Consider the following 25,385-nt stretch of genomic DNA (forward strand, 5'->3'; position numbering starts at 1 on the left):
GCATATAATGAAGTTTTTAAAAGAGAGAAGACAGAAGCAGATAAAGGACACAATTTTCTCATAGCTCAAGGTGAGTAAACAGAAACTGAAATATTGTTTTTAGTAACCTAAAGTTCTTTCTCTACTGTAGTAATGACATACTTGTAGAAAGTGTCATCCCTCACTAAATCTTCACACAGGATTCTAACAACCCTATGAGAAAGGGGGAAGGATCAGAGTGAACCAGCAGTGGTGCCCTGCTGGAGATCACAGGGTCCTATCACATTCTTCAGACTCCTTGTGCTATGCTCTTCCCAAAATAAGCCAGCCCTCTACTAACATCAAATGCAGACACTCTGGTTCTGTGGCTCAGGGCAGCATCATGGCAGAGGCATTTTCCATCCTAACTCCTTGTGCTTTCAAGGGAGAGAAAGAAACCTATCCTGTCATCTCTGCTGACAGTTCTCTCTACAGTTCCAGAAGCTGATCCAAAGAACACTGTGAAATAACTACAAGGTACCTCCTGGAAGTCCTGGCAATGAAGCAGAATCTAGAGTGCCTGAACCATGATATGAAACAATATGAGGATATGTTATTCAGCTACAGTAGTAGTTTCAGGAAGACCTTGAGTAAAGGGATGTTGGGGATGGGTGCTTTAGTACATTTAGAATATTTAGTTTTACTTTAAAAAAAAAATCTTTAATAAGCACATAAAAGGAAATGCCATTTATATCAAGCATAAATCTCAGGCCACTAGTGACACCATGAAATTATGACATCTTGTTCTGTTTTAACACTAGCTTGACATTATTTCCTCTTGAGACCTTTGTGTCTTAAAAATAGAAGAGAAAAATCTTTCTTTGGAAGTGAAAAGAGGGTTAGGAAAAGGGCCCATGTTTATGCTATTTAGATGGCTGGATAATATTTATTAATCATTTATTATAGAATCAATTTTTAACAAACTTATACAAAACATCAGAGAATGGATTACTGACAATGGCCTTACTTCTGACTGGAAAATGTCTAGGAAATCATGACAGTACATGATGACATCAGCACCCAATCCATACTAGAGGTATTTTAATTTTCACATATTCATAGGATACATTTGTCTGTTAAAAGGGAAGAGAACAACTCACAGAATTGGCCTTCTGGAAAGAAGAAAACTTTCCTGCAGCTTTCATTTCACAACAAGATTTTAAGGAAAGTGATATGTGCTTTTACCCTACACTTCCAGTTCATACTGGCTTAGGTGAGAAAAACAAAACACTGAGAGGAAAGAGATGTGCTGTGCTGAAGACCATAAGTGGCGCCATGAGGTGAGAACTACTTTAAATCAGTGTTAATAAATCTGTAGAGTAGGGTAGCGTCAGGTGTTTTGAGATGCTATGTTCTCAAACTCATTTGGACAATTGCAAAAACATTTTTTCAGAACACAGTGGAGATATACAAAACTACAATTGAGATATTAAAGATGGAACCAACAAGACAAGGGAGTTTAGGATAAGGCTCATAACCTCTTTTTATTTTTTGCATTTTCTAGTTTATGTTGTATGTTAACTGAATCCTCAAGCACAATATAATACATCAACTGTAATTGTGTTTGTGTTAAATAAAATTATTAGGCTGAAAACTGAAATACAGAGTTCAATTTCTAAGCTCTATGTAAAAGAATCTAACACAGAAGACAGGGCTTTTATCAGAGCAGCATGCTGATGAGTGTGTAATGGCAAGGGGCCTGCCTCCACTTCTGGCCAGCAGCAACAATATCCTCACAAACCACTGATGGGCTAAACAAGCTATTAATGACAGTTGCTTTTCAACACTCAGAATGGCCAGAATGTGCTGCCTGACCACAAGGACAAGCAGGTCATGGCTCTCAAATGTTTCACAATATAAGAAAAACAAGTGAGACCTCTGTGGGGAGACAAACCCACAGGTATGGCTCCAGAGTTCTTTTGCTATTCAACTATTAATAGAAAGCAAATTCCACTTAAAGCTGTAAATGCTTGTAAACCTTTTTATGAAAAGGTTTATTATTACTTATTTAACTGTCCACCTAAGGTTGAACAAGGAACTCTTATTCCTAGCGTGCAGCTCCAGACCTGAAAAATGCAACTTAATATCTAAACCCAAACTAAAAGGGGAAAAAGTTCCTCTGCTCTCCTTGCAAAAAAAGATGATGAATTTCTGGTATTTCTATAAATCAACAAAGCACCTCTGACACTAAGCTGGTGAACCCCAAATGACCATTCACAGGATGCAGAATCACACTCAACAAGTGTGAGGGTAAGCTCTAGATTCCTCACCACAACCAGAAGCCTGCTCCATGGCACACATCTTTCAATGGCTTGAAGTCTATTTTTTCATACTCATGCCCCTGAATCAGCAGCCCTCACTTCGCTTCGGAGTTTGTTGAAATGTCTAACCCCATGTCCTCTTCCAGATCCAGAGAATCATAATCTGTGTTTAAGCAGGATTCCAGGTGTCTGTGATGCACATTAAAGAGGATGAAGCACTAACGTAGGTCATCATGTCCCCCCACTCCAATCCACCTAACTTTTCAGAAAAGAGAACATGAGATGCTTTAGAAACATCATCCTGATGGGGAAAGTCATTTCATTCCCTGCCAAAGGGGCATAGCATTGCACTCTTTCTTTCGAGTCAGAACAACCCATAATATTATTTTTCCTAAAAAAGTGACAACTTTTCATGTAGTTCAACCTAGTATTTTCTGATCTGGATCCCCTTATCAAAAGGAAAGAATAGCATTATTTGCACAGTTTGCTTATAAAACAGTAATAGCTGTGTTATAATCAAACAGCAAGACTCTATCTCCTGTACTTTCTCAAAATAGTAAAAATAAAAATGTTTATTAATAGCACTGATCATACTGGACTACACTAAAAGCTATAGTTGATACTATGATTTTCATAAGAATAAAGTATATAAAAGAAAATGCTTTCAAGGAAAATATATCAAGGAAACATTCATTTGCTTAATAAATTCAAATATGATAGAGGCAGTAGCGCTAAAGAAAAAAAAAAAAACCCAACAACAAAAAAAGGAAAAGTAAACAATTTAATACCCATCCAGCAATTCAATGAGGGCTACTACTCACTACATTATCCAGAATTTTAAAACACAATATGACAGAAAAAACATGAAGGGGGGAAAACTTCTTTTGGTATAACAAGGACTACTTAAGTCATGATGTTAGAACATGGTTAATCTTAAAACTGGCAGGAGCATCATCATCACCTAACACCCACTGCCTCTATTCCTTCCAACTTCTGTGTTCAAAGACAAAAGCACAGGTCATGATCAGAAAACCTTTTTCCTGTGTATAATTCTTCGCCAAAGAAAAACACATTTTCTTAAGTTCATCATAAAACCTAGTCAAAACTAACAGGCATCTTCTCACTCACTTTTCCCAGTCTTAAGTACAGCGTGGCACTGTGCCCCCAGAATGACTGTAGGTATGGCTATGTGGTGGCTCCCGCTGAACATTTGCAGGAAGACTCCCTGGGACTCAGGGGCTACTCAAAGGGGGTTTCCAGAGCCTGGAGAGTTGCTCAGTGGGAAAGTCAGACATGGTTTCATCCTGAGCACCACATTTACAAAACAAAACAAAACAAAAACAAGTCGTTTCCAACATTTTCCAGGGATTTCTCCTTCTAAACTAAAAAGGTTCAAAGGCCCTTCTCCATGTTTAATAGTAATAATAAGTTCAACAGGCATCCAGAAGCACAAACTAAAATCATTCCCAGCAAAAGAAAAATATAACACTAAAAGGTCAAAACACCATGCAGGGATCTACAGTTGGTGTCAACAGAGGAGCAGCTTGTCAGAGGAGGCTGCAAACTGAACAGGAAACAAAGCTCCTGGGAGAAAAGCCAGGAGAACAGGATGCACAATGGCAAGGAAGAGAGAGAAGATGGTGGCAACTGAAGGGACACAGGAGGACCTCCTGGGTCCATCTCAAAGCCACCATTGCCTGCTGAAGCAGCAGCATTTGGCTGCACTGCGGAGGAAGGCAGCCTTGAACCAGGAAGCACAGGACAAGATGAAAGGAAACAAAATCTCCAACACAAAGCTCTGTAAGAGGGCGACAGAATTCAAATCAAAATATTCCACAGATTTAAAATTCTGCCCCAAAAAACAACCACAAAGCATAAGGCTCATCTGGACAAACAACAGAAAGTAAGTTTCAAACCAGAAATTCAAAAAATAAAAACAGAAATATGACCATGGAAGAATAAATTTGAATGAAGTTTTAATGAAAAGATTGAATAAAACCGGCAAAACAACTGAGAATGAAAGTAAAGCAAGCAAATCTCTCTCTCTCTCTCTCTCTCTCTCTCTCTCTCTCTCTCTCTCTCTCTCTCTCTCTCTCACACACACACACACACACACACACACACACACACACACAGCATTCCCTAAAGAAAACAATACAATGGAACAGAGTTAATATTCAATAATATAATCCAAGAAAATTACTTCAGAAAATGAGAAAACTTAAATTTACATGAGAAAGCTCACTGTGCACTGGGAAAATTTCAACTTCGGAAACAATCAACTTTTAGAATTATCCTAGTAAAACTAGACTAAAAAAGTAATACCTAAACACACAAAAAAAATCAAATTACCAATAAAGGAAAGAAAGCTGATATAAGAGATATCAAGAGAAAATATAGGGGCTGGAATATAGTTCAGTTGATAGAATGCTTGTTCTTGCACGCACAAGGCCCTAGGTTCAATCCCCAGCACCACAAAAACAAACAAGGTATTAGTAGAAAAATATTTTTAAGAATTAAAATAAAAGCCAGGGATTTTATATCTAGCCAAGTTGTCTTCAAGTGGCAATACTAGAAAACAGCATGGAATGTGCAAGACTTCAGGGAATACTGCATATCAGAACCTTGCTGGAGGAATACACTAGAAGACAAATTTCCTCAAAGCAGAGAAAGTGGGAAGCATGCACAAAGAAAGTGATGGCAAACGTGATTCTAAATAAGATGACAGCATGGGTAGAGGAACGGCAAATAAAGGAATGTTCTAGCAAAGTAGTAAGAACACAAGAAGGAGAAACAGGAGGGAAAGGAGAAAAATATACAAGAGGGCTCGCTAATAACAAAGGCTGGAGTCAGAAGATGCTGTTAAAAGCTAAAGTGGGAATAAGGAGGACCAGAGAACCATAAAAGACATAAAAGGTAGTAACCATAACAAAAGCACAGATTTTCCTACATTTCATAATCAAAGAACAACAGGTTTGGGATCTTTTTTGGTACCAAGGATTGAACCCAAGGATGCTTAACTAATGATCTACATCCCCAGTGCTTTTTTAAATTTTATTTTTAATTTTGAAACAGGGTCTCTCTAAGTTGCTTAGGGCCTTGATAAGTGGCTGAGGCTGGCTTTAAACTTTTGATCCTCCTGCCTCAGCCTCTTGAGCCACTGGGATTACAGCATGTGCCACCTCGCCCAGCAACAACATTTCTTGAGACAATTCCCCACCACAGTTCCATAGATCCTACATCAGCTTTTGCTCTGGACCATCTTCCAAAGATGTTTATATAGCAAACAGTCCTGGAAGACAGACACAGAACCTCTACTGAACTAGAAGGCAGTTTTGCTACTTGACTAGGATAACAAAGGTATCTTTCTCTGGGGCAAATGTGGACAGGTTTTGTAGCAGTCCTTTCCAGAAGTCCTAAATTCAGAGTTCTCAGCTACCACACAACCCACTGACTACACAGCACCACTCTATGGGATGTGGGGATCAGAGGAACCTATATGAATGTGAAGCACATCAACCTCTGTGCTTTACCACTGACCCAGGAATCTCATGTCTTCTGCTGCCATATATGAAAGTGCCAGGCATGCAAGTAAAGTCTTAGACCCTGAATAAAGAAGACAGCCAGTAAAATCAATGGCATATCCAATAAGTATGAAGTTACCTTCAGGATACATTGATAAACAAAAAGGCTAAATACATAATTGCATATCAAAATGCTACTTTTCATAATAAAATACACAGGCACACACACATATGCATGTGCACACTCATAAACATGCTTAATTTTTTTTTTAAAGTAAGGGAAGATGAACTAGAACGGTTTCCTACAAGGGATAGAGAAGAACAGTCTGGAAAGAAAGGGAGTGATTAATCTCTCTGAAACTACCATTGTATAAAAATTTGACTTATAGAAGCATGTGTGTATCACACATACATATTCAAATATATAATTCAATCAACAAGAATGAAGACAAAACCACTTAAGCTGAAAGCGAACAGAAATGAATACAACTCAGCTTCAGATGAATGACATGACTACACTCAATGGGTGAAAGAACTGTAAGCAGATCCTAAACTCTTTTTAGTAGGTTGTTTTTCACAATATACACCCATGGCAAATGTGAATTGTTGGGGATGCAAATCAAGTCAAGATGGTGCCTGGCACTTTGCCAGGAGGAGTGGTTTGTGAAGTAACGCCAGTGAGCCATTAAGATGATGAAGATTCCTTATTGGCTGACTGCTGTATCTAGATGATGTTAATTAATAATGTATATATATACTTAGTTAAGTATATATACCTCTGCTGTCTGGCAGAGAAGCAGCTCCTGCTACTTTGGGTGCCCGATACTTTGAGTTCTCGCTCAGTTCCCTCTGAGTTCACTTGCAATAAAGTAGTTCCCATTTCAACCTTCAAGTTGCTTGTCACCTCCTGGTTATTTGCCCAGCTGGACTGCGGCAGTGAACCTATTTAATGTTTATATAATCGATCAAGTGAGCAAATACACTGGTGTTGTAAGGAATCAGGGCTCTTATTTTGAATGAAGAAAAACATAGGCAGGAAGTGGGCAATGACCAGGAAGAGTTTTGTGGTTTATATTCAGATTGAATGTATTAATAAGACCCTTGCTTTCTTAAAAGTACATATTTTAATTTATCAATCAATTCATAGCCTGTCTACCTACCTAAATGTTCCTGATGGCAATGGAATCCCAGAAACAATGATCACAACACATGTCTAGAGCTTGTTAGTCAGCTTTTCATCACTGTGACCAAAATATCTGACAAGAACAACTTTAGTGGGGGAGAAATTTATTTTGGTTCATGGTTTCAAAGGTTCAGTCTATGGTTGGCCAAGTCCATCACACTGGGCCTCAGGTGAGGAAGAATATCATGGCTGAAGGGTGTGATGGAGCCATGGTGGGAAGTGGTCTTACAGGGAAAATACTCCCTTCCAGGACACACTCCCAGTCCTCCAGCTACACCCTGCCTCCCTGTAGCTACCAACCAATCAGTCCATTCAAAGTAGAATGGATTGATTTGGTTACAGCTCTCACAATCCAATCATTTCACTTGCAAACATCCCTGCATCAACACTGGAGTTTTGGGGGACACCTCACATCCAAACTGTAACAGAATAATTTAAAGAAATGGCTGGTTACAAGAGTGAGACAGGGAAAGTACAAGATAAGCCTGGAATAACTTGTATGATAAAAGAGGAAGCTGGAAGTGAAGGGAAGAAAAGGAAAGGGAAGGGCATGCCAAAAGAACTAGATGTCATCTAGAAAGGAGCCTCCCTGGACGAATCTGGGACAATTTGAACATCAAAATACATAAGGAAAAGAAGTGATAATAACCTATTTAATAAAACAAAAGCCCAGGGATCCTTGCTCATAAAAAAACAAAAAATTAAAAAGGGGTGTGGTTCTTTACAATAGAATGTCAGGTGCTAACATGGAGAAAATGGCAGAGTTGAAAAATCTCCATTCAGCAACCATCAGGCAAGAATTGTCAATGGATAATAGAGCAATGACCTTCAAGTTCTCTCTAGAACTTAAAACTGACATAGGCTTTATGGGAGGATTTGTTAAAATAAAAAACACAGGTCCTCAGAAAAGGTGGCAACAGAGAAAGGAAAAAATGGCAGGACCAAGGCTAAAAGACTATGAAGAATTGGGCAAAGGAGACCAGCCCTAAAAAGGTTCAGGAGGTCGTACAGCACCCACCCCTTTCTCCGTGCTCCTGCTTTCTCCTCCCAGGGTCTCGTGTAACTGAATGCAATGTCAGCCAACCAGGTATGTTTCCTGGCAGCAAACATAACAGGCTGAATGTCACTTTTCTTACCTTACTTAAATCCACATTAGCTTTTACCCTCTCTCAGAATAATGCCAGTTCTCTATAATAATTCAAATAAGTAATATGGAAAGGACAGAAGGCTGAAAATGACTTTGATTCAAATGTGTGGGCTGTGCTTCTCATTTTAATTCTACTTTACATATCTTTAAAGTCTGTCACTCACCATCATGTTTCTAAGAGTATCTGGCTACATAGCCAATTCACACCAGGACAATGGTGTGCTAAAGGGCAAGGGCTCTAAACATCTCAATGGGGACAGAGAGACACAGCCCCAGGAGTCCAAGGTCCTAAATAGAGCAGGTTTCATTAATGCTTATGCCATAACTGTGGGTTCACCCGCTTTGTTCCTGCATGACCCTCCTTAGGTTATGAAGACTATCATTGATTTTACTAATACACAAAGCAAGATAGATGAATATTTCAACAGTGCACAGGTAGTGAGTTAATTCTAACATCAAGTTGCAGAATCTTTTGCATAACTTAAATTAAACCTCATTAAAACCATCCGCTTCTTACTACCTAACTGTATGCTAATCTTGGCTCTCTCATGCCTAAAATACTTGTCTTTGAAATAAGTTTGATATATATGACCCAGATAAAAAGGAAACATAACTTTGGGTCCAGAAAAGAGAATAATAATTAATACACAATTATCCTTTGTCAAAAGCTTTTAAATAATTTTAGCTGGGAAACTTTTTCATCACATGAAATCTTATTTAAAAGTGCACAAGTTCACTATACAAAATAAAAGTGGAACCACTTGGATAAGTGGGCAGTGGGAGTATGGAGACCCACCCACTTTGGGTACATTCCTGGCAGCCCAAGTCACAGAAAGTCACTGCCACGTGTTGCCACTTAAAACAAGGTTGCCACTAAAAACAAGATCCTCCAAGTATGAAATACAGAATTTAAATGTAGAACTATCATACTCATCATTACATACAGAAGAACATGAACACAGTAAAAAAATCTTCTTAATACTTAAGCACATATAAGAGCAGTGTAAGAGATCATTTTGGCATTCAGGTAGCTGTTCATTAATGTTATAAACTACAAACTGACATTGGAATGTGATGTTTTGATTACCGTTTTCATTCTAATGTTCTCATATCCTAAGTACCTTCTCAATTTGAAGTGATAAAAACTCAAGAGGTTCGAGAAATACTTTTAAATGATGATAACGACAGTGTTATTTACTTATTTCTAATCCCAACAAATACATAGTTTAAATTTTCTAACTAGGTCATTATTTCTTACTTTTTAAATAATTAATCTATAAATTTTTAGGAACTGTGTTAAAGGTCTAGGATTTCTCTGTTTCCCTTAACTACAAAAAGGAAAACCTAAAATTCCTTCTAACTCTGAAATTCCTTTAAGTCAAAATGAAGCTGCTTCTTGTTACTCTTTTGCTTCTGCAAAAGCAGAACAAAACCACATTAATAGTTAACAAAGCTACAATATGATATCCGAATGAAGTCTTGCATTAAGAAAGTACTCAGACTGTATTTACAAAAGAATCTCTATCATTAATTATTCAACATTTGGATGTGACCAGAAACCAGAGCCTAAATTTATACTGCTCTGTTTAAATGAACTATTTAATGTTGTAATGAACATTTGGTAGAGTGAGATCTATGAATTTCAAACCTGTTGTACTAGTAGTGTTTTTCCTATTTTTTGATCAATGGACAGATTTTAATGTTAAATCAGTATAAATTTTACTTGTTCTTTAAAAATGTTTATTTAAACCCAAAATTTTGCATCTCAAATATTATATATTCTAAAACTGAATATAGTTTGAACCAATGCATTATTCATAAAGCAAAGACACCAGGAGAAGCAAAGCTGTGTGCTTCTTTCAAAGCTGTTAAATTGCTAAAACATACCATATTTATGCATGCAATATTTGATTGTTTTTCTTAAAACACAAGCTTGTTTTTGTCAGATCAAGATATGCCAAAAATTCTACAACAAACAATTTTTGCTTATAATTAAAGCAATCATCAATCCAAGGATTGTCATTCATTTTATTTCATCTCTACTTCAAAAAAAAGGTAATTTTAAAAAAAATTTAATTCCCTTGAAATGATAAGATAAATGAAAATGTAAGTGCCTTCACATAATAACAGTAAGCTGACCCTTTGGGAATGGTTGACTTTCTCAATGCGAGGCATTCAAAGCTCATTCAAAAGTGTTCATTTAGAATGCAGATATCAAAGATGATGCAAATGTTCAAGAGAAAATGAGAACTTACCAGATGTTCTAATCCAGCTTTGATGTTTCCAGATTCCCTAAAATAGAAGAATAAAGTTCTAAATAGTTGCTAAACCCTTGTCTGCTCCAATTTATGTTTACCTCAAAAATGGTTTATAAACCCTCATGCTTATTCATCTATCTTTACTAATGTTCACAACAGTGCTGTTTTTCAGGACAAAACAATTTCCACCAAAAGAGAACAAATTAATTATATCAAATAGCACTACCTCTAAAACTAGTATTCCACTAACAGAAAAAATGTTTCAGACTTTTCAAAGTCAATGGAGAACAAAAAGAAGTCAAGTATATAATTATTTTACTATTTGCACAATAATATGCTCATTTCATGTCAATTTTTTCTTCACTAGCAGTTATGGTTATTTCCAACATTTGTTATGAAAATATTCAAACTTACAGATTTTATCTACCACCCAAATCCTAGAATTGACATTTTACTTTATTTGCTTTATCAAATTTTCATCCATCAATGGTTGTACTTTTCTATAAAGAATACACATGGTAAAGAACATGTTTGTGACTATCAACTACACAGCTAGTAACTAAATCTTAACAAATTTTTCTTGACATTGAGTTTATTAATTTGGTGCTAATCAGGACCCAAGACTGTTGTAACATAAAAAAAAAGTCAGCAAAGAAAACACAAACATTAATTAATAAGCATCGTGATACATTTTAAATATTTAATTTCTTGCTTTTCACTGTAAAAGAAACTGTTGATGGAACTATAAATAGAAGTATCTATACAGGTAGCAAAGAAAATTTGAATATACATGCCGGACACGGTAGCCCTATGCAAGTCAGTGGAACCCTGTCTTAAATTAAAAACTAAAAATGCAGGCTGAGGATGTGGCTCATAGATTGAGAGCCCCTGGGTTAAATCCCTGGTAACACACACACACTCTCTCTCTCTCTCTCTCTCTCACACACACACACACACACACACAGCACATTTGGTGAAGCATAGCAAATATTTGGGTATTTCTTCTGCTTTCAAGCTACCTCCAACAGTAAACAATATTCTTACATTCCTGATATTTACTGTTCTCCCCCTGAAACTTTGTTTCTCTGAAGTCACAACTTGCTTTTCTATTTCTGTTTCCTAATTTTTCTTTCCTTAAAAATACACTTTGCTTGAAAATACACTCCATTTTCTTGTCTTGCTATACTATCTTCCCAAATACCAGACCTTCATTCCCTGTAGCAAAGCAGCACACAGGGCTTCCCCCTGCCCTCCACTCTCACTACCCTGCTCCGCACCCCAGGAGTAAATTCCCATCTGTACTCATCCTCAAGCATCCTCTATTTCCTGTTCCTGGCAATCTTCTGAAACCCATTCTCTAATCTCTAATGTCATCACAGTCATAAAGACAAATGACAGGAATCAATTACCACAAGGTGTAAGAAAAGGCTACTGTCTATATAAATAATCATTTAAGCTTTACTATTACAAAATGAATATGTTTAGTGGAGCTGGAATTCCAATGAATCTTTAAGTTTTCACAATGATATTCTCATAGTTATTTTCATAACTTAAAATTTAACAAAACAAAAAAAGAATAACATACATAGTAAACATCTAAACAGGACAACATGTGTGTATCACAAACACACTGCACACACATAAGTGAATTATGTCTCCTTCCCACATATGACCCCCAGTTCTCAATCACTGATGCTCTTCCTTTAGCCCTACCAGGAGATTCTGTACACATGTGTGTCAGTGTCTGCCACTCTTCTGTGGTTAGAGCTTTCCCTGGGTATTCTTCCTTGGAGCTGGTCCTAAGAGAACACAGACACTCCAACTTCCCCCATGGCTACACTGTCACACAGTAGTTCTTCCTGAACTACAATCTACAATACAAAAAGAAGAAATCTCTCAGATTTAAAGCACAAACTGCTGGGGCTAGGGATGTGTGGCTTTTAGAAAGGTAACATGATGTCTGCACACACCTTATGTCATCTTCATATATGTTAATAGTTCTAGAAGAGACAGTTGCTGTCAACTGAGTTTCTCACAAAGTCAAGAAAAATCTTTCAGCTTTCCAAGCTATCTGCATTTTGGAATTAAGGATAAGAAACTATTGTTTAAATAAAAGAAAGGGTAGACTATTAACTTCATATGTTCCCAAATGATTCTTAATGAAAATATGTGTTTTGAACGGCATGGCTCCTAAAAAACTAAGCATCTTTTTGACCCCCCTTCCTTTACTACCAAAGGTAAACTGAAGGTGTCCAATCAAGTCACCTTCAGTTTACCTTTGGTAGTAAAGGAAGGAAATCCTTCAGGATAATTCTGATCTAACTGCTTCTTCCTGTCCCTACAGCTCCTGCTTCAGGCCATCTCTTTTCTCGCTCAAATTACTGAAAGGGTCTCAATAGCTCCTGCCTTACCCTGCTTCATTGCATTCTCCATAATAATGCAAAATCTTTCTAAAATGTACGCTTGGTCATGTCAACGCCATTCTTTAAAACTTATTAGCAGTTTCCTCATTACCTCTGTTACTTTGCCAAAGCTATATACCACGGAAAGTTATAGCAAAGGACATGACAAATTGTTCACCTGGTTTCACTCACTACTAAACCACTTAATCTCTCTGCCCAAAAATGTTCCTTTTCGCCCAGTTTCTTCTCAGCCTCCTCATCAAATTAGCAAACAATCAAAAAACATTCTCCAGGACTCAAGTTGAACAGTGTCTCCACCAAGCAAATACCTTCTTCCCCACCATGGAAATTTTGCCACATGTTCCCTTAACACTCTAGGCATGTCCCATTACAGGACATCATAATTCACTGTAAATATATGTGTATTTTACCACTGATGCGACTAAAGTGAAAACTCCTCATGGGCATACAGGACATCTTAATTGTTCTGTTCCAGCACCCACTTACAATGTCAGAATTAGAATATGTCACCTCTAGGAAGGGACTCAATCTGATCATCATGAGATAAATCTGGGTGGAGAGCCAGGAGCAACCAGCCCAGGCCTGAGGGCCATCCCCAACCCCTTCCCACCCCCAACTCACATAAGAGCAGGCACTTTGCAAGGGTGAGTGTTGCCTTACTTTGGAATAGTAGATGTACATGTGTAGCTGAAACATGCGCATAGGGCAGGCTGGACTTTGCTTTGACTTCAGTCCTGTTTCTGAAGGACGAGAATGCAATGGGAAGAGGTTGAGGACAGACTAGAAAGTGAGAGGCTTTCCGCCTCCATTCTCAAGTTAACCCAGAGGAGTCCAAGCTAAAGCCTCACCTTTCTCCCCTGCCTTAGGTCTAGTTAGTAGCCTAGGCAACCAAATGCCCCAAGGAAACACAAGGAAAACTTCAAGCTATGGAAACACAGGAATGGGGGAAAAGCAAATAGAAAGAATTCACCTAGAGAAAACAGAACAGATTAAACAAAATGATACTTTAAGTATATCTTAAATAAAAGTTTTGTAGAAATATAGGTACGAAAATGCAAGTATGAATCAACATGTGACTGTGGGTATTAAAATAGAACAGTCTGAAATAAAGAACTCAAGGGGTAGATTAAAAGCACATTAAGCACAGTCATAGGATGAGTCAATGAGATGAGAACATGCATGGAAAAGCTATTCGCGAATGCCTAGAGAGGGGGTGAACAAAACAGGCAGGAGATAAAGTAAAAAACAGGATTAGAGCATTCACATCTATATCACAGAAATCATAGGAGACCAAAGGCAGAATGGAAAGGAAGAAATATTTTTTAAAATGACAGGAAGTTCCCAGATTAAAAGAATATTCAAATCTCAGATGGGAAGTGCACCTGGAGTGCCGAATGGAATAATTATGGAAAAATTCACAGCAAAGCATACTGTAAGAACATAGAAGAGTATATGGATCTTAAATACTTCCAGAAAGAAAAAGGAAACCCTTCCATAAAGGAAGAGTAGCACCAATGGCAGAGGTGTCAACACTCAATAGAGTCATGACTCTCAAGATAATGTGTTCAAGAAAAAGAACTAGGTATTTAGAATTTACACATAGCTAGTAAGCTACTGTTTAAATAGAAGGAAAAAATAGATTCTCAGCATACAAGGCCCAGAAAATTCATCACATAAAAACATCATTTGAAAAAAGTCTTGAGGAAGGTAATGCAGCATGAAGAGAAAGAAACTCGGAAAGAAGCAACAAGACAGAGCAGGCAGGAGCGTTAGCTCCAAACTCAGCGCTTATGGGAGCGAGCAACCAGTGGACAAGAAGAAAGCTAAAGGAAGCCCTTCCTGTCCATCTGGGGAAAAGGCTTATTCACAAGACAGTGGTAATACAAATGATTCAGAACAGTTTTTTAAACGGGATAGGAAAAACCAAGCAGGGAAACACAAACCAACAAAAACCAAGTGAAAATTCCAGTGACAAAATACACTTCAGTTCCTGTCCCCTCCAAATACACATATTCACACAAAAAAGGATATTCTACTTTAGGAAAAATCACCATGGCTTGAGAAGTTTTCATTTATATCTACGAGGTTTGCACACTTATCACCTGGGACACCAAAGTCTGAGCAAATTCTACCCTAAAAATTAGTTATTTACTTGTACTTTGGGCAAAAGGACAAGGCAATGTGACCATTTCAAAACAACAAAAAATCCTGCATACATAAACAAAACACAAGATGGCATTGTGCTTGATCCTGGTGCGAGAAGTAGAACACCTAAATCTGAACTTGAGCTCAACTACGAAGCAGTCAAGGAACTTGTATGACCACCCGGGCCTGAGGCTCAAACGTGAGGACTGTGTGAGGCCTGCAGTACTGTGAAGAGGCAGTAAGAGAGTGAAGGTACAACAGAAATGACATCCTGGTGGCTAGTGTTTAGATATAAGTCTTGGAGGTGATTCCTGTAGTACTGGTGAGTTTTTAAGGATGGAGGGACCAGACCAAGATGCTGGCTGCAGGGACCTTGCAGGAAAACTTGTCCTCATCTCAGGCTGTCTCTAGGGTTGCCGCTGTCACGACTTCATCAATACTGGTGCAACTCCTCTTGCCCTGTGCTGAAAGCAGACTTAATTCAATTATAGGTCTCAAAACTGATAAAATGGTCCTGAAGTGGAAAATGGGAAGGGATTATTGGCAAATGAATAAAGATTTGTATCGAACTAACACACAGGAGTACAGCAGGTCTTTTTTTAATCATTCCCTGTCTTAAATCTTCTGGGAACCATGAGTTTCCCTTCCCCTCATGCAGCACATCGATTTCTGAATTAGACTGCAATATTAAATAATTAATATACTTGCCATGATTGATGTTCTACATTAGCTGAATATTAGGTTATCAATCAAAATCCACTTGGTTTAATGTAATAATATTGAAAAAGTGTCCTGGGCTGCTCATCCAATTTGTAGTTGAGGCAGCACAGATAGTAATGCTGGCACACACAAGGCTCTAAAGCAGGAAACGCAGTGCTCAACACGTATGAGGCAGACATTTTGAAACTGACAGGGACAAGGCGAGGTTGTCCTGACTAAACCACGTGGCGCCTGTCAGCCTCAATCTTCAATTATGCCATAGCAGGCAAGAGAAAAACTAAAAGTTAGATATCATTTGACCTCTGTTGGAAAGAAATATCATCATTTTATCAAAAGAAACATTCTCCAAGTCCAGAGACTACAGCTTTGATAAAACTGATATCTTTTGAAACCCAAAAGGAGAAGGTGAGTTCTTTTTTAGACCTGGCCCTACTAGGAAGAAAGAGTGTCCAAGTAATCATTTAGGTATTTAATGGAATAAGGGGCTCAGGTTAAGGAACACAATTAATACTGGTTTCATTTTTTTCTTAAATCATTGTCCTTCTGATTATGGCATTCTCTTTTATGCTCGGCATTTTGTATCCATACTTGTCAAAAATATCAGCTTAGAAAAAAATTTAATTACCTGCTTCTCACACTAAAAGTAAGCAGTCTTTCTAATCCTTCTTCACTATATCAATCCAAACTCTACAGGTTTGCATTTAATAGTGATATTCAAAAATAAATTTAATAAGTAAAAGATATCCAAAAGAAAAGTGACCTTTTTTTGGAAAGGAGTAGAAACTTAAAGTAAATATAAATCAAAACCATTTCATAGAACAAGCCAGAATTACAATGAGTTTTGTTTAAAATACTCATAAACCACAATGCATAGATCTGAAATATTATTAAACTTTCATTTCAATGACTGAGTCCTTAAAGATTAAATACATTTATAATAGGTAATATATGTTATCTCATATAAAATGTGAATGTACATGGTAATTAAAAATAGAGTAATTCGTAAATAAAATTTTACATTAGATTCTTCGTCGTGAACTAAGTATACTATTCATGTAAAAGGTCAGTATGCTGCAGTTTTCTGTGGGTAAAAGAGCTAATATCAAGATAACTTTGAATTTTCCTCTTACATAACACATAATCTGCATTTTTTTAAATTTGATGGCAGTCAAAGCTTATAAAAGTCTGAGTACATAAACCATAAAGCTATCTAAACATCTTCCGTCTCAGACAATAATTGGTACTTTCTTTTTACATTTATTAGATTCTCTTATATATCAAATGTTATTAATAAAAACTTGGATAACATAAAATCTAGAAAGAACATGAATAAAAATTTCAGCTCAACTATTTTTAATTAAATATATGAATTTTGTATATTTTCTAATTTTCTTCATTTCAAATCAAGGATTAAAAAGATAATCAGCATATAAAAAATTAAGAAGTCATTCAATGACTACTAATAAAAATATGACACACTAATAATGGATTGCTTACTACTTTCAAAATAAAAATTACCTTTATAGAAATTTTAGCTTTTAAAATCACCTTGAAATCTATTTCATCTATAATACCCATACATTAATATCAGTCTCATTTTATTTTTTTACTAATTTAAAAAAATGACAGCAGAATGCATTACAATTCTTACTAAACATATACAACAGAATTTTTCATATCTCTGGATGCATATAAAGTATATTGACACCAAGTCATGTCTTCATACATGTACTTTGGATAATGATGTCTATCACATTCCACCATCCTTGCTAACCCGCTTCCCGCTTCTTTCCCCTCCCACCCCTCTGCCCTATCTACAGTTTGTCTATTCCTCCCATGCTCCCCCTCCCTACCCCACTATGAATCAGCCTCCTTGTAGCATAGAAAAAAATTGGCACTTGTTTTCTTGGGATTGGCTAACTTCACTTAGCATTATCCCTAGTTTTTCTAGTGTTTTGAACATAAAATGGTGTTGTATTTTGTCAAATGTTTTTTTTTCTACGTCTATTGAGATGATCATATGATTCTTATCTTTGAGTCTATTGATGTGATGAATTACATTTATTGATTTCTGTATGTTGAAGCAACCTTGCATCCCTGGATGAATACCTCTTGATCATGATGCACAATCTTTTTGATATGTTTTTGTATTCAATTTTCCAGAATTTTATTGAGAATTTTTATATCTATGTTCATTAGAAATATTGGTCTAAAGTTTTCTTTCTTTGATGTGACTTTGCCTGGGGATCAAGGGTGATATTGGCCTCATAGAATGAGTCTGAAAGTGCTCCCTCTTTTTCTATTTCCTGAGGAAAAGAAGAACTTAAATTAGCACTACTTGTTACGATATGATTCTATACCTAGAAGAGCCAAAAAGCTCCACCAGAAAACTTCTAGAACTAGTAAATGAATACAGCAAAGTAGCAGGATATAAAATCAATACCCGTCAAGTTTCTGACCTAATCTATTTCTACCTGTAATAAGCACTGCTCTAGGACTTATGATATAGACAGGTGTGCCAATGGCTAATGTATTTAGAATGTATTGTTCTATTTTTAAGACCATTTATTTAGTTATTTGGGGAGGTGGGCAGGGTACCGGGGATTAAACTCAAGGGCACTCAATCACAGAGCCACATCCATAGTCTAGCCCCATTTTGTATTTTATTTAGATACAGGGTCTCACTGAGTTGCTTGGTGCCTTGTTTTTGCTGAGGCTGGCTTTGAACTCACCATCCTCCTACCTCAGCTTTCTAAACTGCTGGGATTATAGGCATGCACCACTGTGTCCGGCTCCTTAGTTAGTTTCACAGGCATTTGTGAACATCCACAATGTCAGGTTAAGTTTCAATTAAACATACTAAACACTCATGGACTGTTAAACAACAAAATGAAAATATTCCAATGAGAAGCTGAACACCTAAGTTAGTATTGGTTGAACCATTTATAATTAGTCAGGTTAACAGGTTCCGAATTCATAGCAAGGGTTTGTAGGGGAAAGAGAAGAGATTTCAAAACTTATTAAGTCATGCTTTAGATGACAATCTCAGACAGAGGAAATCTTAAGAATTTATCACCAATAAGTAGATTTAATCTAAAATGACTGACTATGGAAGTTCATTGAACAAGAGAACATGGAACAAAAAGTAACTTGAAACATTGAGAGGAGCATAAAGCACAACAGAAATGTTATTTATTGTGCACTTCAATGCCTAAGTTTGTGACAAATTCTGAGGAGTTATAAAAACATCAAAAAACACTGTCAACAGAAAGCTCGTGAAGTATTAAGATGTGGTATCTATGCCACAGATGTTTAAAGTTGTATTGTCAAGCCAAGACTAATACGTGAAATAGCTGATGTCAACTCCAAGCAGAGAAAATGCCTGCTACATGTACTACTTAATCTTCTAGTTCCCACATGCAGGACCAACATTCACAGCCAATGACCACACCCTCTCTGAGGCCAGGAACAATTCAACAGTTTTCTCAGCACACAGCTGCTCTAGGAGTTTTGGCCAATCGTCCTGTGCTAGCAGGTACGATGCATCCCATTTGCCATCACTCCTACTTCAGTCTATGTCCTTGACTTAATTCAAGAAATTCAAAAACGAAAAACAGCCAGATGAGTTAGAGTGATTGAAAAAGATTTCAAAGACAGAGGAATTTTAGCTGGATCCTGAAGAAGGGACTGCACCTGAGTAAACAGAAAAAAGACAGGAGGAGCATGAGCACAAAGGTCTAGCACATCCTGAGAGAGGTAAAGTATGGAGAGTGGGCTGCCCAGAGAAGATGCATTCAAAGGTCATATAACCCTAACTCTTTAATTTAAAATAACTTCATTGTGTAAGCTATCAGGTCCATGATATATGGTTGTGTATGCTGTCTACCACTGAAAAAGAAAAAACCAGGAGGCAAGCAGATGCTCAACTCTGTTTTCCCTGGCCACTGAGGGCACCCTGGCATGGTGTTGCACACACAGGAGGAAGGGACACCTTTCTTATATGCACAGATGCCACAGGGCTAGCAATGGCCTTGCAAATCATAAATGCTTATTGAAGAAAAATCTAAACTAACATCTGGTTCTGATGAAGAAGAAAATAATCACCTGAAATTCCACCAGCCAAAGATACTAGCTTCAGTGTGTTCTTACTCTTTCCTCCAGACATTCTTATACATGCAGACAAATGCAATTTTCTTTTACACAAATTAAACTATCATTGATCTGTTATGTGGCTTTACATTTTTTTATTACTTATATATTGTAAACAGTTTCAAGTGACAATAAATATAATTGCATATAATAGTTTAATGTTTATATATCATTCAGGTCATAGATATGCCTCATTGTTGGATATTTGAGTTATTTCTGATTCCTATTATAAATAAAACTGGTTTATTAAAAAAAGAATAACCAATCTTAAATTACAAATCATTTATGAATTTCATGTAATTTTTATTTCACTTGAAAGATTGGAGTTAAGTAACTCTTCAAAGGGAAAATAAACCACTATAGTTTATCCCTACTACATTAACATAAATAATTTAAATTTATATGTTAATAAGTGATATTTATTAACTTATATATAAATATTAGTTAAATTATCATAATTGTCAATACTTTAAATAAAATTTCTACTTTTTAAGAAGTTCATGATTGTAGAATTTTATCCTAACAACTTCCTAAAAACAATATCTGCCAACATGTAGAACAGTGAACAATTTCAAATACATCATATGAAAAGATATTCTACTAATGCCTTCAGCTTCTACAGTTGACAGAAAATGCAGCACATGCACATCTTATAAATTCCTGGAACACAGAGATCAATTATCCAATGTTCCCACTATTGAAGTCTTTCTATGCTGTTCTGTTCCTTCTGATGCTCTCCTATCTAACCAGTCTGATAAAACTTCATTAGGGAACAGAAGATGAAGGGATGCGAAGCAAGTGTGAATCCAGCAACACAGCATCAACAATTAAAATATTTTACTTGCTTAGTGAATCAAACTAAAACCCTCTCCTAGAAGCAATGTTCTTTAGCATTTCCTAAAGACCTCTTTATACTTGAGGGTGCTATTTATCAAAGTGAACCTCCCTTCTCATTGTGCCTTTGAGGAAATACTGAACAGCATGTGCCTCGCACTGTACTAACATCTTTAAGTGAATTTGCTCACCTAACCTTTATAAATTATATAAAAAATGATCATTATCTCTATTTTATAGATGAGCTATTTAATAGGCTTAGATCAAGTAGATCACACAGTACACTGCTCAGCTAATAAAGGAAGATCTGAACCCAAACCATCTGAGTCCACTGCTTGAATTGTAGTTAAGGGAAAGGTATAACTGCCCATCTTTAAAAAATAATAATAATGTCAACAATGAAAGAAAAGTGTTGTAGTATTCCTCTACTCCTGAACTGGAAGCATGAATGGGAAAGAAGCTGCAAAGAAGAGGGGATTTCAGTGAAAACAAACTCTGACCCTTATCAGCAGGCTAACGTGCACCCGGCACTGACCCTGCTACACATTTATAACCTCATTAAATTCTCCCAGTATTCACAAAAAAGAAAAATCTGAGGAAATGGCCAACACACATCCCAGGAAATACTAAAGTGTATAGTGAAAGTCTACAAAATAAAACTATTTGTGCACTTAGCAATCAAACAAAGATCAACACAAAAGATGTGCCCACTGCTGGCAAAGTATAAGGATTCATATGGGAAAGAAAACAACACAAATTTTCTGGAGGGCAACTGGCAAAACACCTCAAAATTCTTTTTCTTTTTCTTTTTTTTAAGTTATCAAGGGACCTTAATTTATAACATGGTGCTGAGAATCAAACCCAGTGCCTCATACATGCTAGGCAAGCACTCTACCACTGAGCTACAACCCCAGCCCTCAAAATTCTTAATGCACATGAAACCTTTGACAGTTCTGTTTCTCTAGACCGAGTCCAATTATATCACAAAATATTAATCACTTTGTTGTATCTAATGCAAAAATAAAACAGGAAACAAATTAAATACCTGTTACTGGCAAAATATCACATAAAATATAATTAATAGCCATACAACAGAAAATAATATATTCATTAAAAATTATAATGTAAATGTATATTTCCATGAAACTGTTCTTATGATATAAGTCTTTTTTTAAAGCATATTACAAAATGAATCAAACTAAATTGATTGTAAAGAGTTTTATACAGGCATGTGTACACTGCAGTTTCATATATGTATTCAAAAAGATATAAACAAAAATGTAGACAGTATTTAGCAGTGGGATTGCAAGTGCCTTTTATATACATTCTAATTCTTTGCTTTTATGTTTTCTAAAATGTCTTGTATGAAAATACAACACTGCTGGTCCAACTGAAAAGTATTTTTTAAGTTCTCATAGCAGCTTTAAGGAGTTATCAATTATCCTCACTGAATAATGGATCTGAAGCTCGGAGTAAGAGAGTAACTTGATGAAACAGTAGAGACTGCTTGATTCCAAAGCTAATACCCTTTTTCTTGCATTAAAAATGCCGCCTAGTGTATTAGATAAGTCAGAGTCCACATTTTCCTGTTCTCTGACAAACTTTCTCACCAATTGCTTGGGCACATGCCTGTTACCTTCAGTAATCACTTTAAAGGCCCTGTCTACCTTTCTGTTCAACTTTCTGCCATCTATAAGGCTTCACATAAATAGAATCTTCCTAAATTTGATATTTGATTATACAGACAGATGGATTCAATTTCAAATAGGAGTATGTGAAATAGAATAAAGATAATGGACACAGTTATGTCCGAAATGCATGAGACAAAAACAAATGGTGAACTTTTCAATGATCTGTCCAGAGTACTCCAAGTTCTGGCATATTACCTCCTTCCTCACTCTATTTATATTGGATTTGGCTCCTCCCACTTCACACCAAAACCTGTGCAACACTCTTCTCCCTAATACCAATGTCTTCAGACTCCATGTTCATGTCACTGCCTGCTAAAAACTACTAAATATAGCTAACAAGTTTCTATTACCCAAAATATTTCTTTCCAACCAGCCCGATACCGCCTCAAAATTTTGCTTATGTATTTATCTACCTGAAACAGCTCTCCTCTCTACATCATCAGATTCTCATGTTTATTGTACAAAAACAAATTCTCACTTCTGCTTTGTTCATGATAATTTCTTTCTTCTCTACACTTAACAGTTACTTCTTGACATTTTAATGCTTAAATGCTGAGATTTTTGCAGATACCCCAAGTTGGCAAAGTGAGTGGCACTTTGTACTTAGCAAGTATTACTAATTACTGTCAAACATCACTGAAGACTCTGAAGACCCTGCCAGAGGATTTGGCTCAACACTTCAGGTAGAAGGAGAATGCTACTGAGAGGACAGCTGGCCTCATTCACTAGCTAAGTGACATGACTCCTAAGCACCTCCTCACAGAGAATGCCTTAAGAGAGCACATGCCAGGAGAACCCTCCCAGACAACAGGCCATGCAGACACCTCTGAACAGACAGGACAGACAGTCTGTGAATTCCAAGGTTGGCTGCACTGCCCTCATCCACAACCCCAGATTCAGGCACATAGCTGTACTTCCATGAATCCATCCCATGGCAATTAGGCCTTACTACCACATAAAACTTTGTGATACACATAAATCCTTGGTGTGCAATGTTCATCGACATTCCCTGAAGTATACATTAAGGAAAGAAGTCTTCAGACCTTGAGATATAAAGATTAAACTAAGGGCTGGGGATATGGCTCAAGCAGTAGCACGCTCGCCTGACATGTGTGCGGCCCAGGTTCGATCCTCAACACCACATACAAACAAAGATGTTGTGTCCGACGAAAACTAAAAAATAAATATTAAAAATTTCTCTCTCTCTCTCTCTCTCTTTTTAAAAAAAGGATTAAACTAAAACAAACTTACTTATATATCACTAACATTAACTACCATTCACCAAATCACAACTGGAAAATCCCTGGAAGTCATTCACCCTCTTTTGCCAACCAAAAAGAATAATTATGATATTTGTGGGTTATATTCTTATTTAGTCTCTATACCCAATAAAGAATAGGTCTTTAATAAGGCAGTCTCATTCCAGTGTTTAACAATACTAACAGTCTAAAAATGTCTTCTTTATGTTATAAGGGGAAAAAAACCATTTTTTTCTTTAACCTTTACTGGTTCTTAGTTGAAATGGACTCCTGTAACAAAAGAAACATGAACAATAGAAATACATAAGTTTATTAACATATAGGTTTCATATATCTGTGGAAGACACCCAAGGAATAAGTAGTTCTCAAAGAGATGACTTTGAATCCTAGTTTACAGAGTATCTTCAAAAACCAGTAAATTACAGAGAACTGACAATACAAAGGAAAAGGACTTGGGAGGCTCTAGGGGTGGCAACTTGGTAGGAGGTAAATAAATGGCAGATAAAGGCTAGCTGGTGGAGTCTGTTAATGTCAATTCCTCTGGTACCATCTAAGGTCCATAAGGTCCAAAGCTGTCTCTAGTGGTGAACCTGAGCTCTCCCTGGTAGGTCTTTGTAAACCCAGGTCCTGCTTTAAGGTAAGCAGTGGGAGGACAGAAAATATTCCTGCACTGGGTTCTGTGAACTGTCTTCAACTCAACCATCTCCTATTTTGGGGTGGCATATTCTGGTCTGCCATAATGCCAAACTGAAATTGATTTCTCCGTTACTTTACCCACTAATTCACATGCTTGAACCTACAACAAACCTGACATTATGCTGGGGGAAATGATGAACAGGGACAAATGTTCATTCCCACCCTAAAAGGATTCATAGTCTTATCCCGCAAAGCAGAGAAGTAAACAATCTGATTAACTATTATGAATTGTTAGAATTCAAATTTCAGGGGGTAAGTTACTTTGAGGATGGAAAGAGTGAAAACAGTAGGCAGCAGACTTCAAGAATACTCAAAGAAAAAGATGCAAAGGCCAGCACTACCACCTGGGCCCTGGATTAGCTCCTCTGGAGGCCTCTAAGACTTCACTGCTTCAGCCACCTGCTCCTTCCCCAACAAACCCCAGAGCCACTGAGAAACACTCAAGTTGTCCAGGGTGAAGGTGGATAAGCAGAACCAGTTGACGTGGAAGTAGCAATCATGCCTTTATTCACTCACTTGTTCCATTTTCCTCTCAGAACAACCTGGGCAATAGTCAAGTAGATGCAGTGCAGGGCAGGAGTGGGTGGGAAGACTCAGGTCACTCCTGCCTTTGAGGGGAAAAGATCAGGAATGAAAAAGTACTGAATCAAAGTAAAGAAAAGTGCCTCAGCCCCAGAGGAAGAGGCCTTTGAGGGGAGAGAGTTAGGAATGCAGACATGCATGCAAACAGGTAGGAGTGTGTGGCAGTCTATGGCTGCAACTCCCTATAAAAACTGCAGAGCACGAGCTGTGCTCTTGGTAGTTTGGTGTGAGGAGGGCAGCTTTATCCTATGAGATCGGCCAGGAAGAACCTCATGCAGAATGCTTCAATGAATGTGCAGTGTGGTTCTCTCCCTGTAAGCCCATTTTAAGTTTGAAACATCATTAGACAAAAACGCTCTTAAGCTGGACATGATAGCGCACGCCTATAATCCCAGCAGCTCTGGGAGGCCTAAGGCAGGAGAATTGTGAGTTCAAAGCCAGCCTCAGCAAAAGTGAAGCACTAAGCAACTCATTAAGACACTGTCTCTAAATAAA

At 37.1% G+C, this 25,385-nt stretch overlaps 1 protein-coding gene across 3 annotated transcripts in view; it reads right to left on the reverse strand.

The window, feature by feature from the left end:
• The window catches only part of Rsrc1 (arginine and serine rich coiled-coil 1), a 368,715-nt gene that overhangs the window by 165,950 nt on the left and 177,380 nt on the right, over positions 1-25,385 (reverse strand). For all 3 annotated transcript variants that reach the window (XM_078043500.1, XM_078043497.1, XM_078043498.1), the window contains exon 5: positions 10,389-10,425. In XM_078043500.1, coding sequence (XP_077899626.1) covers positions 10,389-10,425 — 37 coding nt within the window. The remainder of the gene's footprint in view (positions 1-10,388; positions 10,426-25,385) is intronic.

The sequence above is a fragment of the Ictidomys tridecemlineatus genome, chromosome 3 (assembly GCF_052094955.1).
Source record: "Ictidomys tridecemlineatus isolate mIctTri1 chromosome 3, mIctTri1.hap1, whole genome shotgun sequence".
Lineage (NCBI taxonomy): Eukaryota > Metazoa > Chordata > Mammalia > Rodentia > Sciuridae > Ictidomys > Ictidomys tridecemlineatus.